Below are 26,397 nucleotides of genomic sequence, written 5' to 3' on the forward strand. Positions count from 1 at the left end.
AGTGCAATTAATACTCTTCAGAAAAGGCAAACATTAGGATTAAAAGATAACTTACTCTGTACTTGAAGTTAATTCAACTTAATAACATTTCGTTCGAATTCAAAAACTCATCAAATCTAGCTTGTATATCAATCTGTGCTTGATAGACTTGAAATCTCTGTTAAAAAACACTATGAAAAATATTTTTCAGTAAATTTTTTTTATATACATTATTATAGTAAAAATTTTTAAAAATACTTCTAAAAATAACTAATCAATACATTTTCCCCCAGAGCTAAAGAAAAAGGGGAAAAAAAAGATCGCCAACACGTAAAGAAAAAAATAAAAAAGAAAAAAATAGTAGTATATAAAAAGAAAGGATAATTTCAAAAACCTCTCCTAAGATTCTAACAATTTCACTCGTCTTCCCTAAAATTTGTAAAAACAAACCTTTAATAAGATTAAGATTTGATAACAAAATTAGTCCAATTAGAAAAAATAATATAAAAAAATACTTTAAGCAGAGAGATGAAACTTTTATTCCATAAGTACCCTTTATGCATGTATATAAGTTGTATTAATAAAAGAATAAAAATAATTAAAAATTAAAAACAATTAATACATATTTTACCACTCAAAAAGTTCACATTTAATAAATTAGATAATATAAATAAACAACAAAACTATACCAATTATCATAAAATTCAACACAAACAGAATAGCCATATCTTTCGACATGATGTTTGCTATGATTCTTGTAATATAAAAAATTTTTGAATTTTCCTTTTCATTTACAACTTATATACATGTAGAGGTGGCAAAATGGATGATTTGGGCGGGTTTGAGTTGAGTAAAATGGGTAATGGGTATAAGTGAGTCAACCCATTTATATTAATTTAATTAGATGGGTATAAATGGGTAAGTCAAAAAATGAGTTGGGTAACCCAATTATCCATTTATAACCCATTTATTCTAATTTTTTTACAAACTCATATAAATTCATTTTGTAAACTAAATTATCAATTTATACCATTTTACACCCATCATTAATTTTAAATATTTACTTATTATGGCAAATAAGTCTAATTATCAATTTTTTTTCCATCCGCGTGCTATGTTGCAAAATTACATATTATTTAATAATTAAACAATGAGAATCTAAAAATTTGGACTAAATAATATGAAAATTAACATAAAAATTTAATCCAAAACTTTGAACCCCTAGTATTTTTTCGTGTATAAATTTAAATTTTCATTTTGAAAAGGTAAGAATGAAGGCTAAAATTTGTCACAAATTAGTGATGCTAAAAAATTATCAAATTAATAAATCACGAGGAAATAAAGCGATAAGACAAAATCAACAAATAAATATAATAAATAAAACAAAAATAGTTAACATAAAAACTAAATTCTACAAGGAGACGGAGATTTGTGAGGCATCTGACCCAAATTATAAGGAGACGGAGTGAAATTCTACAAGTAATCGACACTTTTTACCCAACCTTCCCCTTTTTTCTACACCCACCAGTTCAATACACATAAATAAATCAATTAACCTTGACTAACTTTTGATTTCCTTATATCAAGAGCAAAAACTTCGAGAATGCTTCATTATCGACTAGTATATCATCTGGAGTGGAGAAGTTGAAGAACAATCTCACCTCGAATGCCAACATCATATGGAGCAAGAGTTCTATTTTTTGGCCCAAATTCGTAGCCACCTTCAAGAACCGTCACATCCAACGCCTAAAATCGAATCATGAACTTGAAACGTAGATGGTTAGTTTGACAGTAGTCGTGGTTCTGCTGTGGGTACCTGTTTGCAGAGGTAGTGAGCAGCGGCCAAACTCTTAACATTTATCTGGGAAAATCTTCAAGACACCGCAGGTTTATTCATAGATCAGCTCAAGAATCGGACATGGAAGGGGCAAAAACCTTCAATTAAGCAAAGACGGGGAGAAGGGAGAGGGGAATCAAACACTGGAGGAAGAGGAGGGAGGGCGGAAGCGGTGGGCTTGCTGGTGGGGAGGGGAAGAAGATTGATAGTGAAAACTGAAAATACAAAGAAGTTTGGGAATGTAAGTTAAATGGGTTAATTGGGTTTGATGGGTTACCCAATTATACCCATTTAAATAAATGGGTATAATTGGGTAACCCATTTATACCCATATATAAAAATTTAATGTACTCATATCCAATTATAAATGGACGGGTATGGGTAAAATTAATTAAATGAGTTTATTTGACACCTCTATATATATGTATAAGGGATATTTATGAAATAAAAATTTTATCTCTCTCCTTAAAGTACTTTTTAAATATTTTTTTCTAATTAGACTAATTTTATTATTAAAATCTTAATCTAAAAGGAGGTTTGTATAATTTTCTAAACTTGAAGGGAGGCTAGTGAAATTGTCAGAAACCTGAAATTATCCCTAAAAAGAAACGGGTGCGTAATTTGTAACGTAAGGGCCCCACTCACGTGACCAAACTTTACTAGCTATCTAACGGACTCGTCACGCATTTAACGACACCGATTCACGGCATATTTATCAGCGTTAACGGCGGATATCTCCAGACCAGACGTCCCTGACGTCGTTTATTCTCACGTCCGTCCGCAGACAAACTCCTAACCTTTAACGGTCGTCTTTAACTCCGCCTTCCATGGCTTCTTGTGATGATGATGATTTCTCTCTACTCGGTGACGATAACGCCACCACTTCAAACCCTAACCCTAACCTAATCCACCACCGTCAGTCCTTCACCCACCGTAACCTCTCCGCCCCAAACGACGACGATGACGACGTCGTTTCAGCTGACGCCGACGGCTACAGTGATGGAGCCTTCTGTTCATCCCAACCAAATCCTAAACTAGCCAACGCTAGCAACGCCACGTCTTTTCACGTCGTCAATGTTAACCCGTACGATCCAGACCCGAACCCGTTCGACAACGAGCACGACCCAACCAAATCTCGCGCGAATAACCACAATCATACCCCAAATGACAAGCGTAGTGATCGCGAAGAGGTGAGCGACAGCGGAACTCCTTATTCGTACAAACGACCGAGAGTGAGCAGTTCGGCCACTGGCGGCGAGTATAGGAAGGATAGGGAGGAATGGAGCGATACGGCGATAGCGTGCTTGTTAGAGGCGTACACGGAGAAGTTTATGATGTTGAACAGGGGGAATTTGAGGGGAAGAGACTGGGAGGAGGTGGCGGTGATGGTAAGCGAGAGGTGCGAGAAGCAGACCAAGAGTGTGGAGCAGTGCAAGAATAAAGTGGATAATTTGAAGAAGAGGTATAAATTGGAGAGGCATCGGTTGAGTAACGGTGGTGTCTCAGCAAGCCACTGGCCTTGGTTTAAGCAGATGGAGCAGATCGTCGGGAATTCGTTGTCCGGAAAGGCTGCAACTGACGATGATAAGTCCGTTGGAGGAACGGCGAATACTGGTAGACAGTCCAAGAGGTATTGGCTATCTTCGTATTTTGTAGTGCTTTCCCTTGGAAAAGTAATATTGAAATGGAAAGTATTAGTATCTATCTTTGTCATGTTCTTCTGAAATAAGCCTAATCTTTAGCTAAAATTTGTATGAGGAGATTGTAATTACTTTTTGGTTTGTAATTAGGTTGTTAAATTCTATAGCTGCAGAGCTAATTGTGGATTCGCTTCGACTTGAAATGTCATTGCATTGGTTTTCGTAGTGTCATCAATCTATGGCCTTCTCATTTATTTCTGGATGGTCTCTCTTCCTTTTTTTTTCTTTTTTCTTTGCTTTTATTTCCCATGGTACTCAATTGTGAATGGACAGATATGGAACAACAACTGTAAGTCCTGGTCCTCAGATCAATAGCATAAAGTCGAAAGCTACCAGCGCTAGATGGCGAAGAGTGGTCTTCAAAATTAGTGGTGGCACTCTAGCAGGGACAGCACCGCAGAATATTGATCCAAAGGTTCAACTCTACTCTGGAATACTTTAAACTGAGTTGAGTGATGTCTTTGCTGAATTCCTCAGCGATCACCAGTCCCTTAGCCTAGACTTCAATTTCGTTTAAACAGACAAGAATTTAAGTGGAGGAATGATATTGAAATTTGTAAATGCAAGCAGCATAACTTTGTACTTGAAAATGTTTTTTGGGACAGGTGTCTCTGGTAGTCTTGCTCTCATAAAATGACGTTACTTTGGTTTGTTTGGATTTGATTCGGGCTTTTGCAAGATATGACCCTTTAAATGTTGGGACACTTTCCTGTTATTAACCGACTGTCTCATCCAACATATTCACTTAACCCATGGTAGGGTACCACGCTAAAAATAACTTTTGTGAATCATGTTCTTGCTGAGATCTACTAAAGATTGAGAAGTAAAAAGAGTTGGGCCCTAACTGGATTCTTTATCCATTTTGAAGTCTTTTTCAATGGGAATTTTTTATGCAGTGGCTACTTTGTGTCAGTTGAGAAAGTAAAATTTATTCATTCACACAGTAATTCTTTGCTTAACTGGTTTCTATTGATATTCCAGGTGGCCATGCTGGTAGCTAGAGAAGTTTCAATAGCTTGTCGTATGGGTGTTGAGGTACCACTTGAAAGCTTGGTACTTTCTGCGGAAACTTTTACTGTTTTCTTATTCCATGTAGCAAAATTCATAATTGTTCTGTTAGGTGGCAATAGTTGTTGGTGGTCGTAACTTCTTTTGTGGACACACATGGGTAACGACGACAGGGTTAGATAGGTTTGCTGCATACCAAGCTGGGTAAGTTCTGAATTGAATACATGTTCAGTAGCAATTAGATGTTACAAGAATTCTTAACTTCTATGTTTCGTGTTATAGTAATTTGAAGAATTGAAGTATGTCCTTGTGCACTTGATATGGCTTATGTGGAAGCTCATTTCGTAAACTGTCTTAAAATCATTGTTGTACAACTGTGTTTTTTTAAGATGTCCTTCTTGGATGGTCCAAGTAATTATTTGGCTACTGTCATTTCCTGTTATAAGTACGTGTGTTGTATCCATTGTGTATGCACGACTCTTATGGTCCAAGTAATTATGGCTACTGTCATTTCCTGTTATACGTGTTGTAATTGTTGTGTAGTGTTAAATTTTCAGCTGGATGCTAATCTTGTTTGTCCAAATTGCATTTTTGATGCTTGAGGTCGGGTTTTTGTAGTATGGCCAGACAGACTCACATTGTCTCTGTCTCACCAGAATGATGGCAACTGTGATGAATTCTATACTGCTACAGTCGGCCTTTGAGAAATTGGGCGTGCAGACGCGTGTCCAAAGTGCATATTCAATGCCTGAGGTTGCTGAGCCATATTGTAGGCTTCGGGCTATCCGGCATCTGGAAAAAGGAAGAGTTGTGATTTTTGGTGGTATTGGAGCTGGCACAGGGAATCCACTCTTCTCAACTGATTTGGCTGCAGCCCTCAGAGCTTCAGAGAGTATGAACTTCTTGCGCATTTCTAAAATCTTCACTGCTAGTCTTATAGTTAGTCCTGAATTCCAACTCCTTTCTTTTGCTCCTTGTGGAAGATAATTCTTTACATTGTTCGTTTTACAGTTAATGCGGATGCTGTCTTAAAAGGCACAAATGTGGATGGCGTCTTTATTTGTGATTCTAGAAACAATAACATTGCAGCTGATCATATTTCCTTCACGGACTTGGCTTCTGGGGGCGCCTGCCCAATGGACATGATGGCTATAAGATCCTGTGAGGACAACGGAATTCCTGGTTGGTACTCGTATTCTAGACCTCATGCACTATATCATCTGCTAACTTGGTAAATAGGGTCCTGAAATTGGTGGAGTCTGACTTGGATAGAAAAATTTCTTTTCTACTCGGACATCTTTGAATTGGCATGATAGAGAGTTGTATTGTGTCTAATTCGTAAAAATGTTTTGTGCAGTTGTCATTTTCAATCTTCATGAGCCTGGGAATATATCAAGAGCGCTATGCGGAGAACAAGTTGGTACACTGATTGATCAAACAGGAAGTGTTAACTAGTCTTTTAGGGGCTATGTATCTCAGTGATATAATGTGTACGTAGCTGTTGAGCCTTGTTGTCGCCAGATGTCTCGCCAAGTTAATTTTGTAAAACACTGAGCATGCCTTTTTCTCAGCTGCTCCTAATCCATTTCAACTGGTGATCCAGGCATCACACCTGCCCGACAACGGCTTGCTCAAAGAGATAGCAGTTTCAAGTAACTAATTTAAGCAGATAGTTTAGATGAATTGTTTTAGTAGTGACATTATTGTTTCCATTACTCGCAGATGTCTGTACAACTTGGTTGTAAAATGTTTGCGGATCTGGAAAGGTAACAATATTCTGATCAAACACAAGTAAGTTCTGGAGAAAGGAATACAAGGAGCCAGTTGCTTGAAGCTTGAAAGTATCAAAAAACCTTTGAATTTTCTTGCATTTGTCTAAAAGGTTCATGGAATTTCCTTTATATTTGACTGATATAGCACATCCTAATTTTGGCCCTGAATGGTTTAGTACCTTATCGTACCTCCTGTTCCCATGGTCTGGTAGATTTCCTCGGGATTCCAAGAAGAATCACTTTAATGAAGCCCTCAGTCGTACTTTTACCATGGCACCCATGAGACTTTTCTTTTTAGCTTTTTTCCCGGGGCCATGTAGTCTCGTGCTCCAAATATTCTTGAATTGCTGTTGAGGATGAATTGGGCTACCCAAAATCACAAATCGAATGAAAGGCTGCCTTTTATTTTGCTTGAGAGAATTTCGAGATCTTGTTCAAGAAGTTTGTGGACAGCTATGTCGAATTGAGGCATGATATCAGGCAGATGCATAATCGTTGGACGTTTGATCATTAGATTATAACAATTTCAAAAATTTAGAACATAGTAAATCACAGTCTATTATCATTGAGAGGAATGATGCTCTAGTGGTGAAATACCTAAATAATGCCGCTTTTTATTCAAAATGCCGAAAATAATCCAAATTTTTAGAGTTAATCCCAAGATTTCACTCTTTCAAAAAGAGGCTCCTGTCTGTGTTTCTCGTGGCCCCCCCACGTCTAGCATAATGAGGTTCTGGAAGGGGTTTGAGTTGGGTAATTAAGTCCCTGGATTGCCTTCAAAAGTTATCGGCTTTTTTTGAGTTTAATCTGGGATTAGGTTTAATTATTTCAACAAAAGTCATTTACTGGAGTCTAGCATAATGATAGAAGGAAAAGAAAGTCACAAATAGAATCGGCATTCCAATCCAATCAAAGTTCAAAGTCGCTGGTGCAATTTTTTTCCCAAAAAAAAAAAAGTCGGCAGTGCAAATGTTCCAAGGGCCTAAGATAGCCATTTGAGGGGGAAACACAAAAAAGTCGCCATGCCAAGAACAGGGATAATTGGCAACAGCTTGGAAAGAAATCCATGAACAGTATGAGAAAAGGACAGGGATAATTGGCAACAGTGGATATCATATTATAGCCTGGAAGCAATTCTAATTTCTTCCTTTCTAATTTGGGTTGCATCCAAATTTTGGAATCAGAGGGACGTCTGCAAAACATGCCGGGGGGACGGCATGTTACTATGAACTACTAAAATGGTAGTACAAGTACAAGTACACTTGAGGAGAAAGGGCCACTGAACTATGCGATGTTGGAAGGCAAATGAATAAACAAAGCATACAAATTTTACAAACTAATGTGGAGACATTCTATTCGCCCGTAGATTCAGGCAAATAGGAGAGTCTGCTTTGCACCAAGGCGGTGCAAACGCAAATGACAGAAGCGTTTCATAAATGCCGACGGACAGGACAGCAGTAGATCAATAGCCGGCCACACCACCGTCTTCAGTATTTGCAAGCGACGGCGAGAGGGAATTCCGGGATTCGTCATAATCTTCACCCAATGGAGATGGCTCCACCCGGATCTCCTCTATCAGTTTGGTCACTTCAGCCATCGTGGGCCTCTTTTCCGGCTGTGGAACAACACAAGCCATTGCTACATGTAGCATTGAAACTAATTCTTCCTCAATGTTCTTGTACCTCAACAGTTCTTGATCAAAAACTTCTGCTGTCCACTCATCCCTCACCACTGACCGAACCCACTTGGGCAAGTCCACCGGCTGCTCTTCGTCGTCTTCCTCGAGGCGAGGACGGCTTGGTGAAGGGTATTGCGACGGAGCTTTACCTGTAAGAACCTCTAAAAGCAATACTCCAAAACTGTAAACATCCGCCTTTTGGGATAACCTCTTAATCTCTGCCTGTTCGGGTGCTTTGTACCCTCCCAGTCTAGCTATGGCATGAACAGGGTTCAATAGGAGTGACAACCCGAAGTCAGAAATGCAAGCAACGCCGTTCTTATCAAGTAACACATTCGATGATTTCACATTCCCATGAGGGATTCGGGAGGTTGCATACTCTTGGTGAATCTTGGCAAGCCCTCGAGCTGCTCCCAACACTAAGCTGATCCTTGTCGTCCAATCCAACGGAATTCTCCCGGGTCCGCGATTTCCTGTTCAAAGAAGAACGTCGGAGTAAGCCAGCACACAAAGATTGATCAATTCTAAAAACAATTAGCCGTCATTTGAAAGAGCAGTAGAATTAATTCTGCATACCATGAAGGAGAGAGTGCAAGCTGCCATTAGGCATATAATCACAAACAAGCAATTTTTCCTCCTTGGCATAATAGTAAGCCCTGAGCTTGACAATGTTTGGATGCTTAAGCTTCCCAATCACATCCATGTACTGCTCAAACTCCTTTCTTGCACAAGGATTAGCATCCTTTAACCTCTTCACCGCCACGGTGCAGCCATCGTCAAGGACCGCCTTATAAACGGTTCCCAAACTCCCTTTTCCCAGCATCTCAGCCGATGCCCGGAGCAGTTCTTCCAGCTCAAATTGCTTCCTTCTGTCGAAGAAAACCAGCGCACTCTTATCAGTGGCCGTGGTTCCATCACTATCTGCACCGCCATTGTTGGCATAAACCCTCCTCTCACCACCGGAATAACTACTCCTCCTCTTCCCACTCTCGCTCCCAGCCAGTGAGCTGCCATCCCTCGAGTACCTCCCGCAACAATAGGCTATCAGGAAGGAAGCGATCACTAATGCAGCCACAGCAGTTGACACGATTATCGCAACTAGTGCTCCGCTACCAAGTTTTTTCCTCGAATGACTTTTTGATTTTTCAGTCGGAAAAGTTGCGGCAGTTGTCGCTGGCAACGAACTAGGATTTGATGGCACGGTCTGCGAAGAAGATGGTGGCTGCTTCCCAGTGAATGAACAGGGGGGTAAAGGACTAGTTCCGCAAAGACCTTCATTCCCAGCAAAACTATTCTCACCATATCTCTTGAGCAAGTCCCGAGGAACTGCTCCGTAAAATTCGTTATTCGACAGGTTCAAGTTCTTGAGTTCCTGTAAGGAGACGAGGGATTTAGGAATGGTCCCAGACAGGGCATTGTTCTGGAGGTTTATGGTCAGTATGCGGGAGAAATTGGAGAATTGGGAAGGAATGGGGCCCCCGAGGTTGTTGTTGGAGAGGTCGAGGCGGAGGAGGCGACGTAGGGAGGAGATATCTGGTGGGATTTCGCCGGATATGTCGTTGCCGGAGAGATAGAGGAGCTTGAGGTTGAGGCAGCGGATGAGAGGGCTGATGGTGCCGTTAAGGCGGTTGTCGTGGAGGTCGAGGAGGCGGAGCTGGTCAAGGGAGGAGAGGGAGTCGATGGGGCCTCGGAGGTTGAGGGAAGGGAGGAAGAGTGCGGTTACGCGGCCATTGGTGCATTTGACGCCAACCCAAGAGGCGGTGCAGGCGGTGGAGGTGGCGTTGGAGGAGGGCGGGAGGGTCCAGTTGGAGAGGAGAGTGCCGTGGAGGTCTGTCTGGGAACGGAAGAGAGTGAGGGCCGCCGTGTCATTCGAGGAGGCGGAGGAGGAGGCGGTGGTGGTAAAGAAAGAAAGATGGATGATGAGGAGGAGGAGAAGTGAGAAGAACGCAGGACAAAGATCCATTGTGGGCAGAGGGAGAGAGCATAGGGCGCGAAGTCTCGAGATAACGGTGGCGTTCAATTTTAAAAACTACTACACTAGTATTACAACATCCTCTGCAATAAGGAAAAAATGCATGCAATAGTAGTTATTAAAAGCAAAAAAAAACAAAAACTACTAGTAGTAGTAGTAAATTCCATGCTGGCTGGTGTAGTAGAAATCTTTATGCACAAAAAAACTGCAAAGTGCAAAGAGAAGAGAGAGTCAGGTTGGTAGTTGGTGGTGTAGCATACAGACAAAGAGAAAGTCGTCGTAGGTAGAATTATGGCATTGGAATAACCTAACGCGTGTTTCTCTAATTGTTTGTACCGAATATCAAGGACTAAAGGAAGGAAGGAGGGCTACTTGGGATTTGGGCATAACAGTAATGAAACATTTGAAAAGAGAAAGGAAGACGAAGAGGTCCCCCGGGGGCCGGAGAAGAGAGGAGAAGTCTGGTATTCCGTCTTTTCCTGGGCTTGGTAGTATTCCTTTAACTACCAATCACAGCTGCTGAGAAAGGGGGAATGATTAAAGGCGGTGGCAATAATTATTATAGAGTATTATCGTTGAGCATGAGGAGAGGGGGGATGGGGATGGGGATGGGGAATGGTGGTGGTGTGAATGATTGCTGTTCTGCACTCCCCCCTCCCCACTGCCATTGAGTAGAAACTGGTACGCACACAAATCAGAGAGAGAGAGAGGTGAGGCCCTGAGATTCTTCTTTTACCTTTACCTTTTAGGCTTTATTCCTTTTCTTTTCTCTTCTCTGAGAAGAATGGGATAGCACAGCGCTCCCTTCAACACTGCCCTCAGCAGCCAGCCCACTGGTGACGGGTGAGAGCACACGGCTGCGGGTGTAGTCATTGGAGCTCTTTGACTATTTCTTCATGATATTCTTGTTGAGCTGTTAATCACTCGTGTCTTATCAAGTAGTTGTGATTAGGAGGTTGTTGTTATTGTTATATTTTTACGTGATTAGAAGAGTCAAGAAGAATATACCATTAACAACGAACGACGAGAGTTGTTCTGATCTTTTTCCACTTTATAGTAGTGTTTTAAGGCTAAAGAAGTCCCTGTAATTGGCTTTTTCCAAAAGCAAAGTCCACTCTAAAATTGGAATTGGTGAATTCTGCCAAAATGCATGCCTAGCGGTAGAGATATCAAAATGACTTTGCTTGCTTTGGTGGTTGCAACAGTGAGGCTGTCGGGAAAAGTGGAGAGGTTGTATGCAGCTTTGTGTTTGAGTTGAAACCTTTTCTAGTTTCTGCTATCACTCAAACGATGAGACAATGAAGGCGCGATTAGCGTTCAAAAAGCCTTAAACATGTCACCAGCTGGGCGTTGTCGGGATTGTAATCCTTCCATTTCATTTGGGACAGATAGAATAGGGCTTCTTCTTTCCCTCGTAATAATTCATGACCTTTCTTCTGTTTTTGTGGTTTGTCTTGCAGTAGTATTGCAAACATAAGAAAGATAGAAAAAAATAATAATAGTAATAACGAAAAAGGTTTCTGCAATTCTGGACTCGTTTAAGAGCTTCAGCTCTGATTGACTCTCTGTTACTCCACTAATTATGTGGTTGCATAACCAACTTAGCTGGGCTCTGATTGACTTAAACCCTACTCTTTTTGAGTGTTGGTCAACGAATCAAAATCTCTCGACTTGCATTCTTCTCTTCTATGAAGTGTAGTTGCATTGAACTGGTTGAGGAAGGTCCCATCCAAATCCTCAATGCAGGCACACCACGAAGGTCTTGGCGAAAAAGCATGCTAGTCCAACCACGCAACGGATCTTCTGTCCCACACTCTATGTCACTTTCTGTCTCACTTTTTATTATATTGCTATTTCTCCTACATAAACATCATGTTTTAGTTCTTTTTTGTGTCCTTAAGATCCAATGACTATTAATTGAGTAATACACAAAATTTAACAAACTCAAAAAATTACAATGCATAAAAAATGAGATTTTTTATGAATTTTCTGCTATATTTTTTAATTTTCTATTATATATTGCTTTTTTGAAGCTGCTGCATTTATTTTTCACTCAATTAATAGTGATTGAATTTTAAGGACACAAAAAAGAACTAAAACATGATATTTATATAGGAGAAATAGCAATATAATAAAAAGTGGGACAGAGAGTGGCATAGAGTATGAGACAGAAGATCCGTTGCGGTCCAACTGTAAGCAACATGACGAGTTTCCCGTGAATTCAACTACTTGCTGAAGTGGCAGGAATTGTGACATTAAGAGCGCAAATCAACTATAACTTCCTAGACCAAAAAAAAATCTGCTAAATTTTTTCATTGTTTTTTGACATGAAATCTTCTAAACCTTGAGTTCATATGTTTTCCGGTACCGCCTTGAGTTCATATTGAGATGAAGGCAGATGGATATCCTTGCAACATTAATAATTTACCCGCTCCAAGAGTTTTCTGGCATTCTCTTAATACGCAAAGAAAGGGCATCGTTCCTAGGATACGAAAAATCGTTGCCAGTTAAAGAGTCCAAAACCACTCCCCTCTCACCCTTAAGTCAATTGTTTACTCCATTAGTACGCAACCCAAAAGCTTCACACTTCAGCAGAATACAGATTTAAAACTATTCTTGATTTGCTGGAAGGAAAATTCCTTGAAGAATTTGGAATATCAACACCCCTTTGAAGCGAAAAAGTAACTGTAATAACAAAACCAAAACAAAAAACAAGAGCAAAGAAAAAGTAACGGTAACAAGTCACAAGAAGAAAAAGGGCGGAGCATGGTTTGTCCACCAAGGCAAGTACGGTCGGTCATTCAGCGATTTAATATGGGTAAGGGGCAAAAACGGTAATATATTTCATATCACTGTTCCTAAATGGTATGACATTTTGTAAACAAGTTGTAATGTATTGTTAAATACTTGTACAATCTCGTAAATAGATACAATTATTATGTATGAGTTTCACGTAAATAGTAACTGAATATAACGATGTTACTAGAGGCGACAATTTGTCCCAAGTCCCAATGGACTACCCATGCCCAAAAGGACTTTGGACAGAATGAATATTGTAATTTGATATTGGATTTAAAATGGAACATATCCCAATTGTACCCATTATTTGATGGAAAATGTTGGAAAATACTTGGGTACCCATTGGACCCAAATATCTTCCCAAAAAATTTTAAAATCCAAAAATTTTAAGCAAACTTCAATAATCAGCACCCAATGAGCTTGGCCTTTGATGGAGTGATCTCTAAGCCCTCTCAACTTTTCTTTTAGTTTTGTCCTGGGAGAAGATATATTCATTCTTATCAAAATGTTACGTCTTTTTTAAGTAATTGTTGATCGTTCTAGAGTGTAAATCATTATAAAGTGTAAAATAAATTCATGAAAATATAAATTCACAATAAGACTAAAAGAAATTTAATAAATTAAAAATATTAAAGTTATTTAAAAAATAAAAAATGAATTAAAGGAAAAAAAATATGTAGAAAATAGATTTGGGTATTAGACGGGAAATCATTCTAGAGTGTAAAATGAATTTATGAAAATATAAATTCACAATAAGACTAAAAGAAATTTAATAAATAAAAAATATTAAAGTAAAAAAAATAAGTAAAAAATAGATTTGGGTATTAGGAGAGATCAATCTAAACCCATCCCAAAGTGATCCCACCCAAGTTAGTCAACAAAACATATATTGGTAAAGTTGGACCCAAACCTATACAACTTGGCTCCATCTCAAACCCAAGCAAATCCTGCCCATCCCGCCCATTTTGCCTCCTCTAGTTGTTACGAAGAAGTTGTACAAGTAGTTAATTTACAAGTTACCACTTGTTAAAACGTCGGCACACCGTTCTGGCCTCTTTCCCATTATAATATTTGCCAATTCTTCTGCACTGGCATGATTATGCAGCCGCAACAAGAATATCCGTGGGTTTGACCATGGTGCTGAATCCTTCCAGGGTACAAAGATAATAGGAAGATTTTCTATCCATCTGCAAATCTCAATTATCCTGAAGAAGAAATCAAAACAGAATCCACTAAAATTAATAGGTCCATTCCCCTTCACTAAAAAATCAGACAAACTTTAACACGAACATTTCCCATCAATCAACTTGTGAAAAAGTAAACATACGGTCACTTTTTCACCATTAAGTCTTTAGAAGAAAACACTACTCAGGCTAAACAGAACCAGAAACAAATAAAGCGTAAAACGGCTTTGATCAATTTTTGATGTTAAAGAAAAAGCTACAATTCATATTAGAAAAGTGCAGGAGAAGTGCAAAATGAAATTAATATTTGACAAGTACATCACATATGATTAAACAATTTAGTTAAAAAATGCAAATTCTAAGAGTCAGAAACATGCAAATGATCGTTCTCAACCAACAGTTAGGCTGCAAGCTCAAGTATCACATAATCTTGACCCAGTGAAAAAAAATAAAAAAAAAGGACTACAGGAAATTACATTAAAAAAAGAAAGAGGAAATTACCTCAGGCAAGTACTTTTACTTTCATTCTCTGCCCACAGTCATGTCTTTGGCAATGCAACCTCCTTGTCCTACAAGAAAGTTTGATTAGCTTTCAAAGATTATCAGAGGCTTCTTCATGGAGGTATTCTACGTAGCCTGATTGGTTCAAACCATCCTCAATACTCCTTTTAATTATTCACTACAGGTGCTAGAAGCTTCCAATGTTGGGAGAGAGCAATGGAAGAGAATCCCACCCGTTGCCCCCAGAATCGAACATCAAGACGAGCTTCACTGGGGAGAAAGAGGCTGGCTAATTTTAGTGTTTGACATCTAACTTTGCAGAGTTACATTGGCACGCTTTTATCTAAAATGTGGAATTGTACTAAACGCCACATATTTTCAACTACACCACTTGACAGAGCATGATATGCTTGTTTTGCAGCTGCACGTCGTGTTTCCAGAAGTTTGGCATCACTAAACAGCTCGATGAGAGCTTCTACAAGCATGTCTCCTGAAACCTGCAGGACCAAATCCATGACACTAAAGGCACCCAAAGAAAAGGTTCTAACAGGGGAATACAAGAAAAAAACTAGAATCCACTTCATATACCTTTCATGAATTCCAACAAAAGTCAACATGACAGTCTCCGACATGCTAAAACTTCCACAGCTTCTATTACTGTTCTTAAGGTGCTCAATGACTACAATGCTCTATGCAACTAGAACTACAATCACTAGAAACTGATGGCATCCCCACATAGGTTTAGTAGAAACAAGTGCACATGGTGGTAAGCAGTGTTCATTCTTTGTGGAAGATACCATAGTGCCTCCAAAGGATATTCAAACATCATAGGATATATAGTAATACTGACAGGAGACAATGTTCACAGGGTGTTCCTCAAGTTTGGTGGCTATAATCTTGACCCCGAAAATGAGCTATCTTGCCCTCTTACCTTTTCCCTCAGCCAAATTCAGTAGTCTCGGCTTAGGTTCCCAACAGCAAAGGACCAAGACTATCTATCTAATATGGAGTTCAATCATCTTATGTTGTATTTGACTCATACATAACCAATGAACACCATACTCAATTATCAATGATATCATAACAAAGAAAAGTAAGGACACCCAACTAGCAGAAAGGCCAATCACTGTTTCTTACACATACAACCAACAAATGCTAGATTTATTTAAGGAAGTTTTCTTGACCTGCAGAACCGATGAAGGACTTAGACGTTGCATTTCTTGTACCATGTGGTTGAAATGGCCAAGATAATGACCTGAAAGTTACAAGAAACACGTATTAAGATCAAAACTAGGTAACAAAGGTATACGAGGAATTTCAGGGAAGAAGTGTAACCAGTCAAAACAGCACAGCCAGCAACAGCAGCTTCTGAAATATTATGACCAGCCAAACCAGGCAAAAAAGAACCCCCAATTACAGCTATTGGAGTTAACCTATAGAGTTCCCTTAGTTCACCTTCAAAGCACAATTGATCATGGACAATCAAGAAGTTAAAATCACCAAAACATTCATATTTTGCAAAACAAATTACTCAGAAATTAATTACATGCATTAGTATGATATTGACTTAGGAAAAAAGACATCCTCAGTTTTCAAGTCCTTCTTAGGTTTAATAGAGTTGTGCAGCCAATAGGAGACAAACCTAATGTATCCACCACATATGTCTCTGCTCCTAATGAAAGCTTATCACTATGAGACCTTAATGCTACACTGATTCCTTTTCTCTGCAACTCCTACAGTCAGGCAAGTAGAAATGAGAACTCCAGTCATCAAAGAAAAGGAGGTTTTTCTCACCTATGAATAATTGAATATACTACAATAACAATTTTTCTCAAAATTACAGAAAGATAAAGGCAATGCATTACAATCATACCAGAACAATTTCTTGACCGACCTCCAGGTGCCGAGGCACAATGATAGTGAGCATATCAGGATAAATTTCCTTCAGCGCCTTGTGAACTCTTAGCATGACTGCAGAAAAATATTTTGAAATTTCATTAACAAAATATCCAAATTCACTGGCAGTCAAACTTTTCATGAACAGGAACCCAATAAATTCCATGACAACTTCTAGGCTAGCTTTTAGTCTCTACAGCTGATGGCTTTTAACTTTCACCAGCTCTTTTTTGTTTTCTTTTCTTTAAGGTTCAATTCCTGAATGTTCAAGTAGCATGTAAAAGAACAAGTTCATTTTTTCCACTCTTTTATCCTTCCAACTCCAACTGAAGAGAAGGAAAGATGAAACAAAGGCAACAGATTGAAAATTCTCACCATTGTGTTGTCCTAAAGAATTAGGTTACCCCATGACAAGTTCTGCCTTCAATTCTAAAGATCAAAATATACAAAATGAGAAACCAACATTAGACTATAGAATTTTTGTAGAATAGATCTCAAAACCTACTCTTGTCTTCACCCCTATGCAATGAAGAAGCCATCCACACCTTTCTATGTTTAAGCTGTTCCTGCAATTCTTCTAGACCATTATCCCCTGCAAGGGTGGTGTCTTCTACGGCTGAAGGATGTGGCAAGTGCAAACCAAATTTCAGTACATCAAATTTAATAACCATTGATATAGACACAAAATATGCATATAATAGCACTGATATGATAACACAAGTTAAAGAAATTTTTAAGTTGTTAGCTACTGCAAGAGTAAAATTTTTGGAATTAGGTGAGATGAGACATCATCTTCTACTTCAAACAATGGAAAAAGGGATATAAACTTAATCTGCGAAGCACGAGTTCATTTGCAGTGTCTTGATTCACTGGACTACATATGCCACAGAACCCTTGAGGTTTTCGAATTTGGTTTGCAATCTCATCCACCAGAAAGAACATATATACACCTTCTACAAGCTGTATTAATACGTATATGCAGCCAAAATATGCACACAAAAAAGCAGCAGCACACCCCAAAGATGTAGCATGCCCAAGGGGTCTCAAAAAACCACAATCAAAGCTTCAAAAGAAGGAACTTGTAAGGTCTTCAAAATAAAATATTAATATTTGAATTTGCTTAACTTTTTTGTTCTAAGTTCCAAAAAGCAGCATACCATATTTAAGGTCTCCGGAAAAGTTGATGACAAGTGGTGGAGCTTGAAGCAGCTGAAATTGAATAGCCTGTTTATTGCTCTGTTGCAGATATTTTAGAAAAAGATTATTGAAGCAATGTCAGTAGGCCAAACCATTTGATATATAGAAAAAATACATTACCAACGGAACTATCAGTGAAAATTTGGAGAGCATGAATGCAGCCAGAGGAAGAACCACTGGTAAGGACCAATAGCGAAAAGATTTAGCAGAGATCCGTGCATTTAGCAATGCCAACGCAATCTGGGTAGGAAATTGCTGGCGTAAGTACAGGCACAATTGGCAAACTAATATGTCACAGACTAATATGAATTGGATGCCATCAACAACAGAAATAATGTCCCCATCATGATGGTGAAGCAACAACAACTGAGAAAGGTCCCATCCAGGCCCAAACCAAAATAGAAATAAAATGCACCTATATATATATATATATATATATATATATATAATACATGTTATCTTCCTCAGGAGGAAAATAATATCATGGAGGCATTGACAAGCCAAGCAAAGACACATTCTAAAGCACAAAACAATGGGGTATTAACTATATCAGTTGTTTGTTAGGTTATCCATCGTTGAATTTCACCTTCAACTGACAACCTTTTCCAAAATCAATTTGATCAAGGTTCAGCCCAAATCCAACTTTTTAAAGCTTATGGGAAAAAGAATTATGCATGTCCAAAACCATATTAGGTATCCTTGCTCAGTCCATGCAAGACAGGTGAAAACTTAATTTCAACCCACAACTTGCTTCAAGCTTCAACGTCCACTTGTATTGCACTCTATAATGTATTGTAATAATTAAAACTCTCATCAAAGCCAAAATGCACTATGTACAGTATGCAATCAATTCAAATCCAGTCAAACAAGTATCTAGTATAAGAAGAGGTGCTTACACCATTTTTTGCTGCACCGATAATCAGGTTAGGCCAAAGTTCACTTTCAATTAGGATGATTGCATTTGGCTTCCAATAACCAAGAAAAGCCTCCACAGCAGCAGGGGCATCAACTGGAGCAAACTGGTTCCCGCATAAAACTACTTAATTAGATTAAAGGAACTGGGAACACAACATAATATGATCAAGATAACAAGACTCGTCAAGCATGAAGAGCACGAAAAATAACAAGAATCATCAAGCATGAAGAGCACAAAAAATATATAAAAAATGAAAATGCCATCAATTTTTCAGGATACACCACCAACCAGAGACATCAGCAATAGCTACAATTTTAGCTGGGTCATTGGGTAAACTGTGATGAAAAATGCATATTGACTTGTTCAATAACTTAGAGCATCTTAATGTCATTAAAAGTACAGGCCACTGCGTGTACACCTTTTAAATGTCTGAAAGATGTATAACAAACAGATGCAATCACCTGATATATGACATTAGCTGGAAGCTCCTTCTTTATGACCTCACTACAGAACAAAAAAAAAAGGAAATGAAGACAAAAGCAAACAGGATGAGATGAATAGGCAACAAAAGTAATTTCCTGTTAATTATAAACTTTAATCCAGAGAGAGAGAGAGAGAGAGAGAGAGAGTTGGGGAATTATAAGTGTTTTTGCAGTAATTTCTTTATAAAAGGTAGACCTCCCATGGTATGTCTGTCAGTGAAATTACTGCCTACCCTTTTCTTTTGGGAACTTATACTAGTCTAAAGAATATCCAAAAGTTTACCTATTTTTCAAGTTTAGTAGATCCAAGAGCAAAGGTTGAGCTAAAACTGTTTTCAAGTTCCCTGGCTGCGAAGCAAAAATGCTAGAGTCCGGTCTTTGACCTCTGACTGTGAAATTACTGATTGAACATAAGTAAATTACAGTAAATATTCTCAGTCATGTTAAGGCGGGCTACTTTGTGGAGTCCCTTTGGGAAATCCCTCTAGTCTCCAGAAGTGCACCAGGCTTTATGGTGACTTTCAAATGAAAATCTATTATGACCTTCATCAAACTAAAATATTACTTATTCTGCATTATAATAGCTTTCGTATCATTCATTGAAAGATATGCAGTAAAGTAAATATCATTCATCAAACTAAAATATTACTAAAGTTTATTCCTCAGCTGTGTTGTCGTAATCAGTCCAACACACGTAATCCCAAGAGAAAATTACAGTTTGTCTATATCCTTCTGCTATAAGGACCACTACACCCCTTTAAGTAAAAGTTGCAACTGTTAGATGACATACATTTCAAGACTTTCCAGCAAGTCACTACACAAACTTTTTTACGTATTGATTAATTGCCATGGAAAATCACTTCATAGGTCACATAATCTCCAAAAGCAACTCTTATCTCTCCACGAAACTTCAACGATTGACTGCTATCCATTCAATATTAACTTTGCAATGAACATTTGCGTCCCACCAAAAAACGAAGCTACGAGATTCCAGCTCCAAATTTCAAAGTTAAAATTAATTAATGGAAAATGAACTTACAATGCTGACAGCGTCGTCGACGTCATCAAGACAGTAACGTCCGGCCTCCTCGTTAAACAGCATTTTATCACCGGAATCGCAGCCATTCCTTCACCTATTGGAAATAATCAAATAATTAAACAATTATTATAGCGCGAGAAATTACTAGTAGTAGTAGATTTTAAACGCCAAAGGGAAAATTAAGCAATTAATAACCTAAAGAGACGGCGTGGAACCAAACTAAAGGTCCGGCGGGCCGAGGAAGCGAGGGGCGGCCGAGACGCTCAGTCCACCGTTTCGGATGCTCGAGACCTCGGAATTTGCGCCACCGTAGGTGGAGATTTATCATCGGCGATAGACCATAGGAAAAAGCTCGGTAGATTTTGTAAATTAGTTCACCTTTCTTCCTAGCCATTTTGAGCTACTGAATCTACAGTGCTGACTGTAGAATAAAGCAGGCCCCGGTAAATGTCTGAGCCGTGCCAGGTGCGGGGTTTGGGCTTGACAAAGAGTATTGTGTTTGAATTGCAATTTTTCAAAGGAAAAATTATTACATTTTTTGTGTACATATTTTTTAATTATCTTTTTACCTTACATATATTAAATTGCTACAGTAATTTTTTTACAAAAATTCCAGAAAAATTCAATCCAAACAAACTTTCTCTTGATTTTGAATGTAAAACTGTATCGTGGGATAATTTTAAGTGGATGCATAATTACTTCACAAAAGATACTGCAATAAACACAGTAAAAAGTTAAACTTGCATTTACGCCAAGTGATGTAATAAACTTTTAAGTATGCTTGCAAAATGAGCAAGTTGTACTTACTCAACACAGAGAAAAGAAGAGTTCCATTGCCTAACAGAGTAGACTAGTTACTCATGGACGGAATTAATGGAAACTAAAAACAAATACATACCCAGGTTGTTGTCTATGAAGTCACTAACTCTTTGGGAGGGATTCTCAAACACGACTTTTCTCAGCGATTTACGAGATTCAACGAAGTCTAATCTGACTAAATATTTCAATGACTCAACCAACGAAGAATCAATTAAAACAAAAAATTACAAAATTCTGCTAACCCTAAATCGACAATCGAATTATCCTTAACCTCTATCTTTGATCTCGCAGCCTAATCGGCAGGCTCCCTTCACTTTATACACTTTTTTTTTTTAAATTTCATTGCCCGTGATAGATTTGGAATTCCATAAAATCACTTCTAAATGATTGTTACTGCTGCCCTGGAAGTCCAAAGTAAATTTTCTTGCTTTTTCTGATTAACTGTGCTATTACCTTCTGGTTTGCTGAAGCAATTATTTACTCCGTCACCCCGAAAAATTAGCAATGCACAAATGGATATATTTTTTCCACTATCATTGATAATCTTCTTCTCTGACAAGTTTTTATCCATTTCTGATGGAGCTCAAAAAGCTCATTGTAACCTCTTCTTTGTCGTGGCCACCATGGGTATTTGGAAGCGGGATTTAGGCTGCAAGGTGAGGTTTTGTAGTTTTGCATTATTAACCGATTGGTACCGATCGTATAATCAGTTAGGGTATAGAAATAGCAGACAAGAAGTTGTGTTGTTGGAATAGATTTAAGCTGCACTATCTCCCGTCAACCCTTTGAGCGAAATGCGGCAAAATGAAGGAAAATCCATGGACCGATCCCATCATCTCCACCCTGTAGGAACTACGAGATCACCCCAAGGACGCCTTCGGCATCCAGGGGTCACGGACCGACCATAGAACCCTGTTCAATAAGTGGAACACATTAGCTGTACGCGTTGGGTAGTAAGGGTCGGAGAATGGACAATCACTCATTCCAAGCGCCTTCATGCCAGTTCTTACTTGTGTCATAATTTTAAGAGGGAGGCTTGGTAAGGGCTCCATAGTGAGGCCGGGGATTATTACACAGAAAACGTATTTATTGAATACGTACGTAGTAGAATAACAAAAAAATGTAAAAGAAAAAATTATAACAAAAGATCCATTTGTAGTATTTTTGTACTGCTATTGTTTAGGGTGATGTTTATCCATATATTAAAACTAAACATGGATTCATAGAGACGGCTGTCATCCTAAAGGATGTGTATTCCCAAGCCCTCTTTATATAACATATAAACAAAGTTTAAAAGAGAGAGAGATATAGCGAGTAATGGCTCCGTTTTTTATTTGCTTACTCCTACTTAACAAGCAAGCTTTTCTAAATAAAATATTTCGCTTGTATCATAAATATATTTTTATATCTCACGTGCATCACATCACATTATAACAATAAAAAGTGTTACAATAATTATTTCAGATAATACTCTGTCCAAACGAGTGTGTTTCTTAATTAGATGATTCCATTTCATCCATGTAACACAACAATCAATCCCAGACATTGCCAAGTCATCCGTTGATTCTGCTAATTACTGAATAAAAAACAACGGGGTGTTGGCATGCAGGAAACATTCATAGCTGGTACAGAAACAACAAGCGGCACAATGGAATGGGCCATGGTTGAGCTCTTGAGCAATCCCTCGGTCATGTCTACGCTCAAAGACGAGCTTAACGAGGTTGTTGGAGGAGGTAACAAATTCCAAGAGGCCCGCATTGATAAACTCAAGTATTTGCCGGCGGTGGTGAACGAAACCCTTCGGTTGCATCCTCCAATTCCGCTCTTCAGGTTAAGCACACTAAAACAATGTGCTTATTCGCTCGCATTAGATTTTATGAATGCTAAAAAGAGAGTGATCCCGCTTTGTATATAACTTTCTTAGTCTTTGATTAGAATTCTTGATTACTTTGTTGGTTCTTTCAAGTTTGAAGGCTTTGGCAAATAAGTTGATTGTGGTCTACGGGGTACCTCTAAAATTAATTGAATATGTAGCCCGAATTGATGATCATTGTTTTCCATTTTTATACTGGATTAAAGCTCAATTGCAATGTTGGGGATTGGTTCATCATTTATTCAATTAAAAACTACTCCTTGTATCAAGGCCAAATGTTTCAACTTATCAATCACCGTTGTCTCGTTAGGGTTCATTGCACCGCCATAAACTCGTATGCGCAGAATTAGCCCGCCAACCAAACCTCGGAAGTGAAGGATAAAAACTGATCAAGAATGGATCACTATCATGCCACAGCTCCAACTAGAAGCCAAGAAAACAAGAAGCCCTGAATTGCGGCAGTGTGGTTTGGTTGGATTTCTAATTTTCCTAGTTACACTCTCAATCTGTTACCAGCTCTGGCTTTCCTCTACTCAGAAAAAATAAAAAATAAAAAAATTCCAGTTCCAGAAAGTTATCTGCTGGGACTCCATGTGGGCCTATTTTGACTAATGAAACTTTGCCCCACGACCGTACCAGGGCTCAGGGAGAAGCATGGCCGGTGACTGCTCCGCTGTGTGACCGAGAATCGGCTCCACCAACACCATGGCCATCCTCTCAGACCACGCCGCAATCCGTCATTCCAAGGCCGCAGCATAGCTCATACCAAAAAGTCTCGTGACTGCTGCAAGGATTCATGGCATGAGCTCCCTACAGAGCCCCTTCTGGCGCCTGCCAATGCCGATATACACCACAGAAATTTTAGTGAATAGGACAATCAACGACGCGGTGGCTCTTAGGCAAAACCTTATCGTACGTTGATCATCCTGGCTTTATACTCGTTCCATCATCATTCAAACAGATAGTTCGATTGCCTCGTATTAGTCTCCTTGCGTTATTCACACACACACACAGTATGCAACTCTAAATTGGTCGAGGTTATTAGAAGGATGCAATCTCTAAATTGGACAGGATACAAACCATTGCATAAGCTTCTAAATGAATCTTCATGGTATCTTAATATGCACCTCTATCATTCTTTAGTACACGTCCCCACTCCAATGCTTAAGATGCTATATAATGACTACTTCTCACACTTTGTGACACGAGCTAGTGAGACAGGAATACAGGTTTAATTAATTCCAGTGCCTGCAAGAGCTTCTTAACCAAGAACACAAACCCCAGAGTGAGAGGGGGGCTTTCTTTTGTAAGATTGATAAATGATAGTGCGATACCTCACGTCTCATCCTTTGTATTGGAACCTCATGTTTATGTAATAAAAATTCCTGTTTGTTTAACGACGGAAGGAGGTTCACGCGATGCTAAAAGTCTACATCCGCCTCAGCCTTTGCCCGTAGAAGTTTATGAACAAATAACGGACATCTCAACTACGATCGTATGCAGTGCAATTATGGGTACAATCAAAAAATAGCTTAAGGATTCTGCGGTCTTATTAGATGGACCCCCTCATCTTCAGGAGTCAACCTTAATGGATTCGTCAAAAAAGTCAGACCTTAATTAAGGCATTGACTCTATAATCTCTGGACAATTATAGCCTGAATGTTTCGCACCATAGCATCTGGACTTTTGCTTGAAATCAAGGGCGAACACCATCTTTTGTATTTTGTTTCACTTCTTAAGTATTGCTCAAAATTGTTGGCGTGGTAAGCCAAGCACCATTGATTGAATGGCTCTTAATTATCTTCAGAATTGCATTAGAAATTGAAAATGGACGTACGTGAAACTTTATTCTGTCATCAAGAAAGAATGCGCGAACAAGCTAGACTCATCTATCTCAAGCTTGTGAATGTCCGGAGAGATGCCCGGTTGATATCAAGATAATTATGCTGAACCCCATGCTTCTCTCCTCCTTTAAGATTAGGCTAAGGATTTACTGAGCCTAATAAATTAGATATTGTAATTATTAAATTCTCTAGCTGAAAGTATAATAAAAGGATCCTGTCATTATTACAACCCAGGGGAATAAAAAAAGAAAAAGAAAAAGAAAGGTTATTTTATAGATATTGACGGTGTACGTTGTGAAACCTTAGAATGGGCAGCCAACACGAAGGCACACTATAGGTTTCCTGTCACAGCCCAAGTGAAACAGAAAAAAAAATATCATAAAAATGCCGGCTTTTTATTAGATTTTGTTCTTCTAGCGTGTTATATTTTAAAGTTTACGTACAAAAAAAATGACCGAAAATCACATAGATAAAAAAATAGGAATCTCCAAAATAGATATTAAAAAAAAGTGGGTCATTATTTAGTTTATGACTGTCCTATAACTCGTATGTTGATTAGAGTAGCGTTTTTCTATACTTTATATTTTATCATGTCAATAATTGTTGGAACTTAAGGAAGAAAGAATTAAAATATGATGATGACTGTGAAGAGCATGTACGTCTATGCATGATAGTAAGAGATGGTAGTACAAGCCTTGTACTACAAGGAATGATAGTAATGGAAGTTGGATAGAAGATCCATGGCAACGTTATCTGTGTCCATCTATATGTTTTGGGCCTTCATTTTCTTGTTATGGGAAATTTAGGTGAGACGTTGGACTCGAGGAGCGGCAGCGGTGACTTATTCAGATTATAAAGTTGCAAGGCTTGCAGATGTGATGATCAATTGCAACCTTGTTTCCCCAATCTTTGGGATTTGCAATGGCAATTTATTCAATGACTCTCTAACAATAGCAGCATCTTCATAAGACATCGCGTCACAGCAAAGTCGGAATTGGGCTAATGCCCTTTCCCGTCGAGTCCTTGTCCCAATTGTTTTGGATGTACTCCGTAGTGCTTATGAGTTATATGCCCATGCCCATGGACCAGGGCATCGTACGTATCGTGTATGGATTGGTGACTACAAGTTTGTTTGGATAGTGAATTATTTGCATAAATTTATTTATTTACTTATATTATCGGGTTATTTTTTAATTATTTTTTATTTCATTTGGATTAAATTAAAAAAAAATATTACAGTATTTTTTTTAAAAAAAATTATTCCGAATAATCTATGAATCCTGTGGATTGTGCCCGACGAACGTGTTATCAAAGAAAGAGAGAATTTGGGCCTTTTGTATTGTTTGCATTTGATTTGAAAAGAATCAAATGCTACAGGGAGACGTTAGCCGCCCGTCACGCCATCGACTATCAGGTTATACTACTACTAGTGTATAATAATAATAATCAAAGCTCGTTAAGAATATATGTTACTTGAGGAGTATGCCGAGAGAGCGATCTGAACAGAGCTCCTATGCGTGTTTCCGAACTAACCTGCAATGGCCGAACAGGGGGGCTAACTCCCCATTGTACCTTCGACAGTCAAGTCAGTTGAATAGCAAGAGAGATTAGAGAAAGCAATAATGTTGTATGGCATCATGGCGTATTTTGTTAGGTCCTCTTGGCTTCTTATTTATAAGGTTACTAAGGCTAGCCTCTGAGGATTCCCCGGGTTATCCGTCTATCGAAGAGTAGTTATCTCCTTCGGATTAGAGCCCTACTAGGTTACTAAGAGCGGAGTCCCTCTTGAAAGTTGAAACCTAACCTTGGGCTTGCCCCGCGGACTGGACCACTCCTCGTGAGTTCGGTCACTGATTAAGTGCGGTACCGAATTGGGAGGATGAGCAGACACGTGTCAATGG

General features: G+C 38.7%; 3 protein-coding genes across 5 annotated transcripts; 1 reads left to right on the forward strand and 2 right to left on the reverse strand.

Annotated features, from left to right (window-relative positions):
- The first annotated feature begins 2,502 nt into the window (after nt 1-2,502).
- On the forward strand, nt 2,503-6,357 carry LOC113696032 (uncharacterized). Its single transcript, XM_027215331.2, has 7 exons — nt 2,503-3,446; nt 3,790-3,931; nt 4,498-4,551; nt 4,637-4,728; nt 5,181-5,416; nt 5,536-5,706; nt 5,882-6,357. The coding sequence occupies exons 1-7, from the start codon at nt 2,644-2,646 to the stop codon at nt 5,977-5,979; spliced, it is 1,596 nt and encodes a 531-aa protein (XP_027071132.2). The 5' UTR covers nt 2,503-2,643; the 3' UTR covers nt 5,980-6,357.
- Nucleotides 6,358-7,389: 1,032 nt separating this feature from the next.
- Nucleotides 7,390-10,873, reverse strand: LOC140009351 (leucine-rich repeat receptor-like protein kinase PXC1). The gene is made up of 2 exons (XM_072054554.1): nt 8,551-10,873; nt 7,390-8,447 (listed from the first exon to the last, which is right to left on the reverse strand). The coding sequence occupies exons 1-2, from the start codon at nt 9,935-9,937 to the stop codon at nt 7,759-7,761; spliced, it is 2,076 nt and encodes a 691-aa protein (XP_071910655.1). The 5' UTR covers nt 9,938-10,873; the 3' UTR covers nt 7,390-7,758.
- A 2,625-nt stretch (nt 10,874-13,498) lies between these two features.
- On the reverse strand, nt 13,499-20,466 carry LOC113697120 (probable 3-deoxy-D-manno-octulosonic acid transferase, mitochondrial). Of its 3 annotated transcripts, none has more exons than XM_072054555.1 (13): nt 20,156-20,466; nt 19,961-20,054; nt 18,901-18,943; nt 18,420-18,542; nt 17,644-17,763; nt 17,484-17,562; nt 16,832-16,942; nt 16,325-16,401; nt 16,073-16,163; nt 15,766-15,885; nt 15,615-15,685; nt 14,431-14,927; nt 13,499-13,950 (listed from the first exon to the last, which is right to left on the reverse strand). In XM_072054555.1, the coding sequence occupies exons 1-12, from the start codon at nt 20,352-20,354 to the stop codon at nt 14,754-14,756; spliced, it is 1,302 nt and encodes a 433-aa protein (XP_071910656.1). In that variant the 5' UTR covers nt 20,355-20,466; the 3' UTR covers nt 13,499-13,950; nt 14,431-14,753. The 3 variants fall into 3 exon arrangements, with proteins under 3 accessions (XP_071910656.1, XP_071910657.1, XP_027072391.2); XM_072054556.1 differs by having other exon boundaries at nt 16,304-16,401; nt 17,484-17,535; nt 20,156-20,465; XM_027216590.2 differs by having other exon boundaries at nt 16,304-16,401; nt 20,156-20,464.
- Between the last annotated feature and the right edge of the window lie 5,931 nt (nt 20,467-26,397).

This window comes from Coffea arabica, chromosome 6e, assembly GCF_036785885.1.
Source record: "Coffea arabica cultivar ET-39 chromosome 6e, Coffea Arabica ET-39 HiFi, whole genome shotgun sequence".
NCBI lineage: Eukaryota > Viridiplantae > Streptophyta > Magnoliopsida > Gentianales > Rubiaceae > Coffea > Coffea arabica.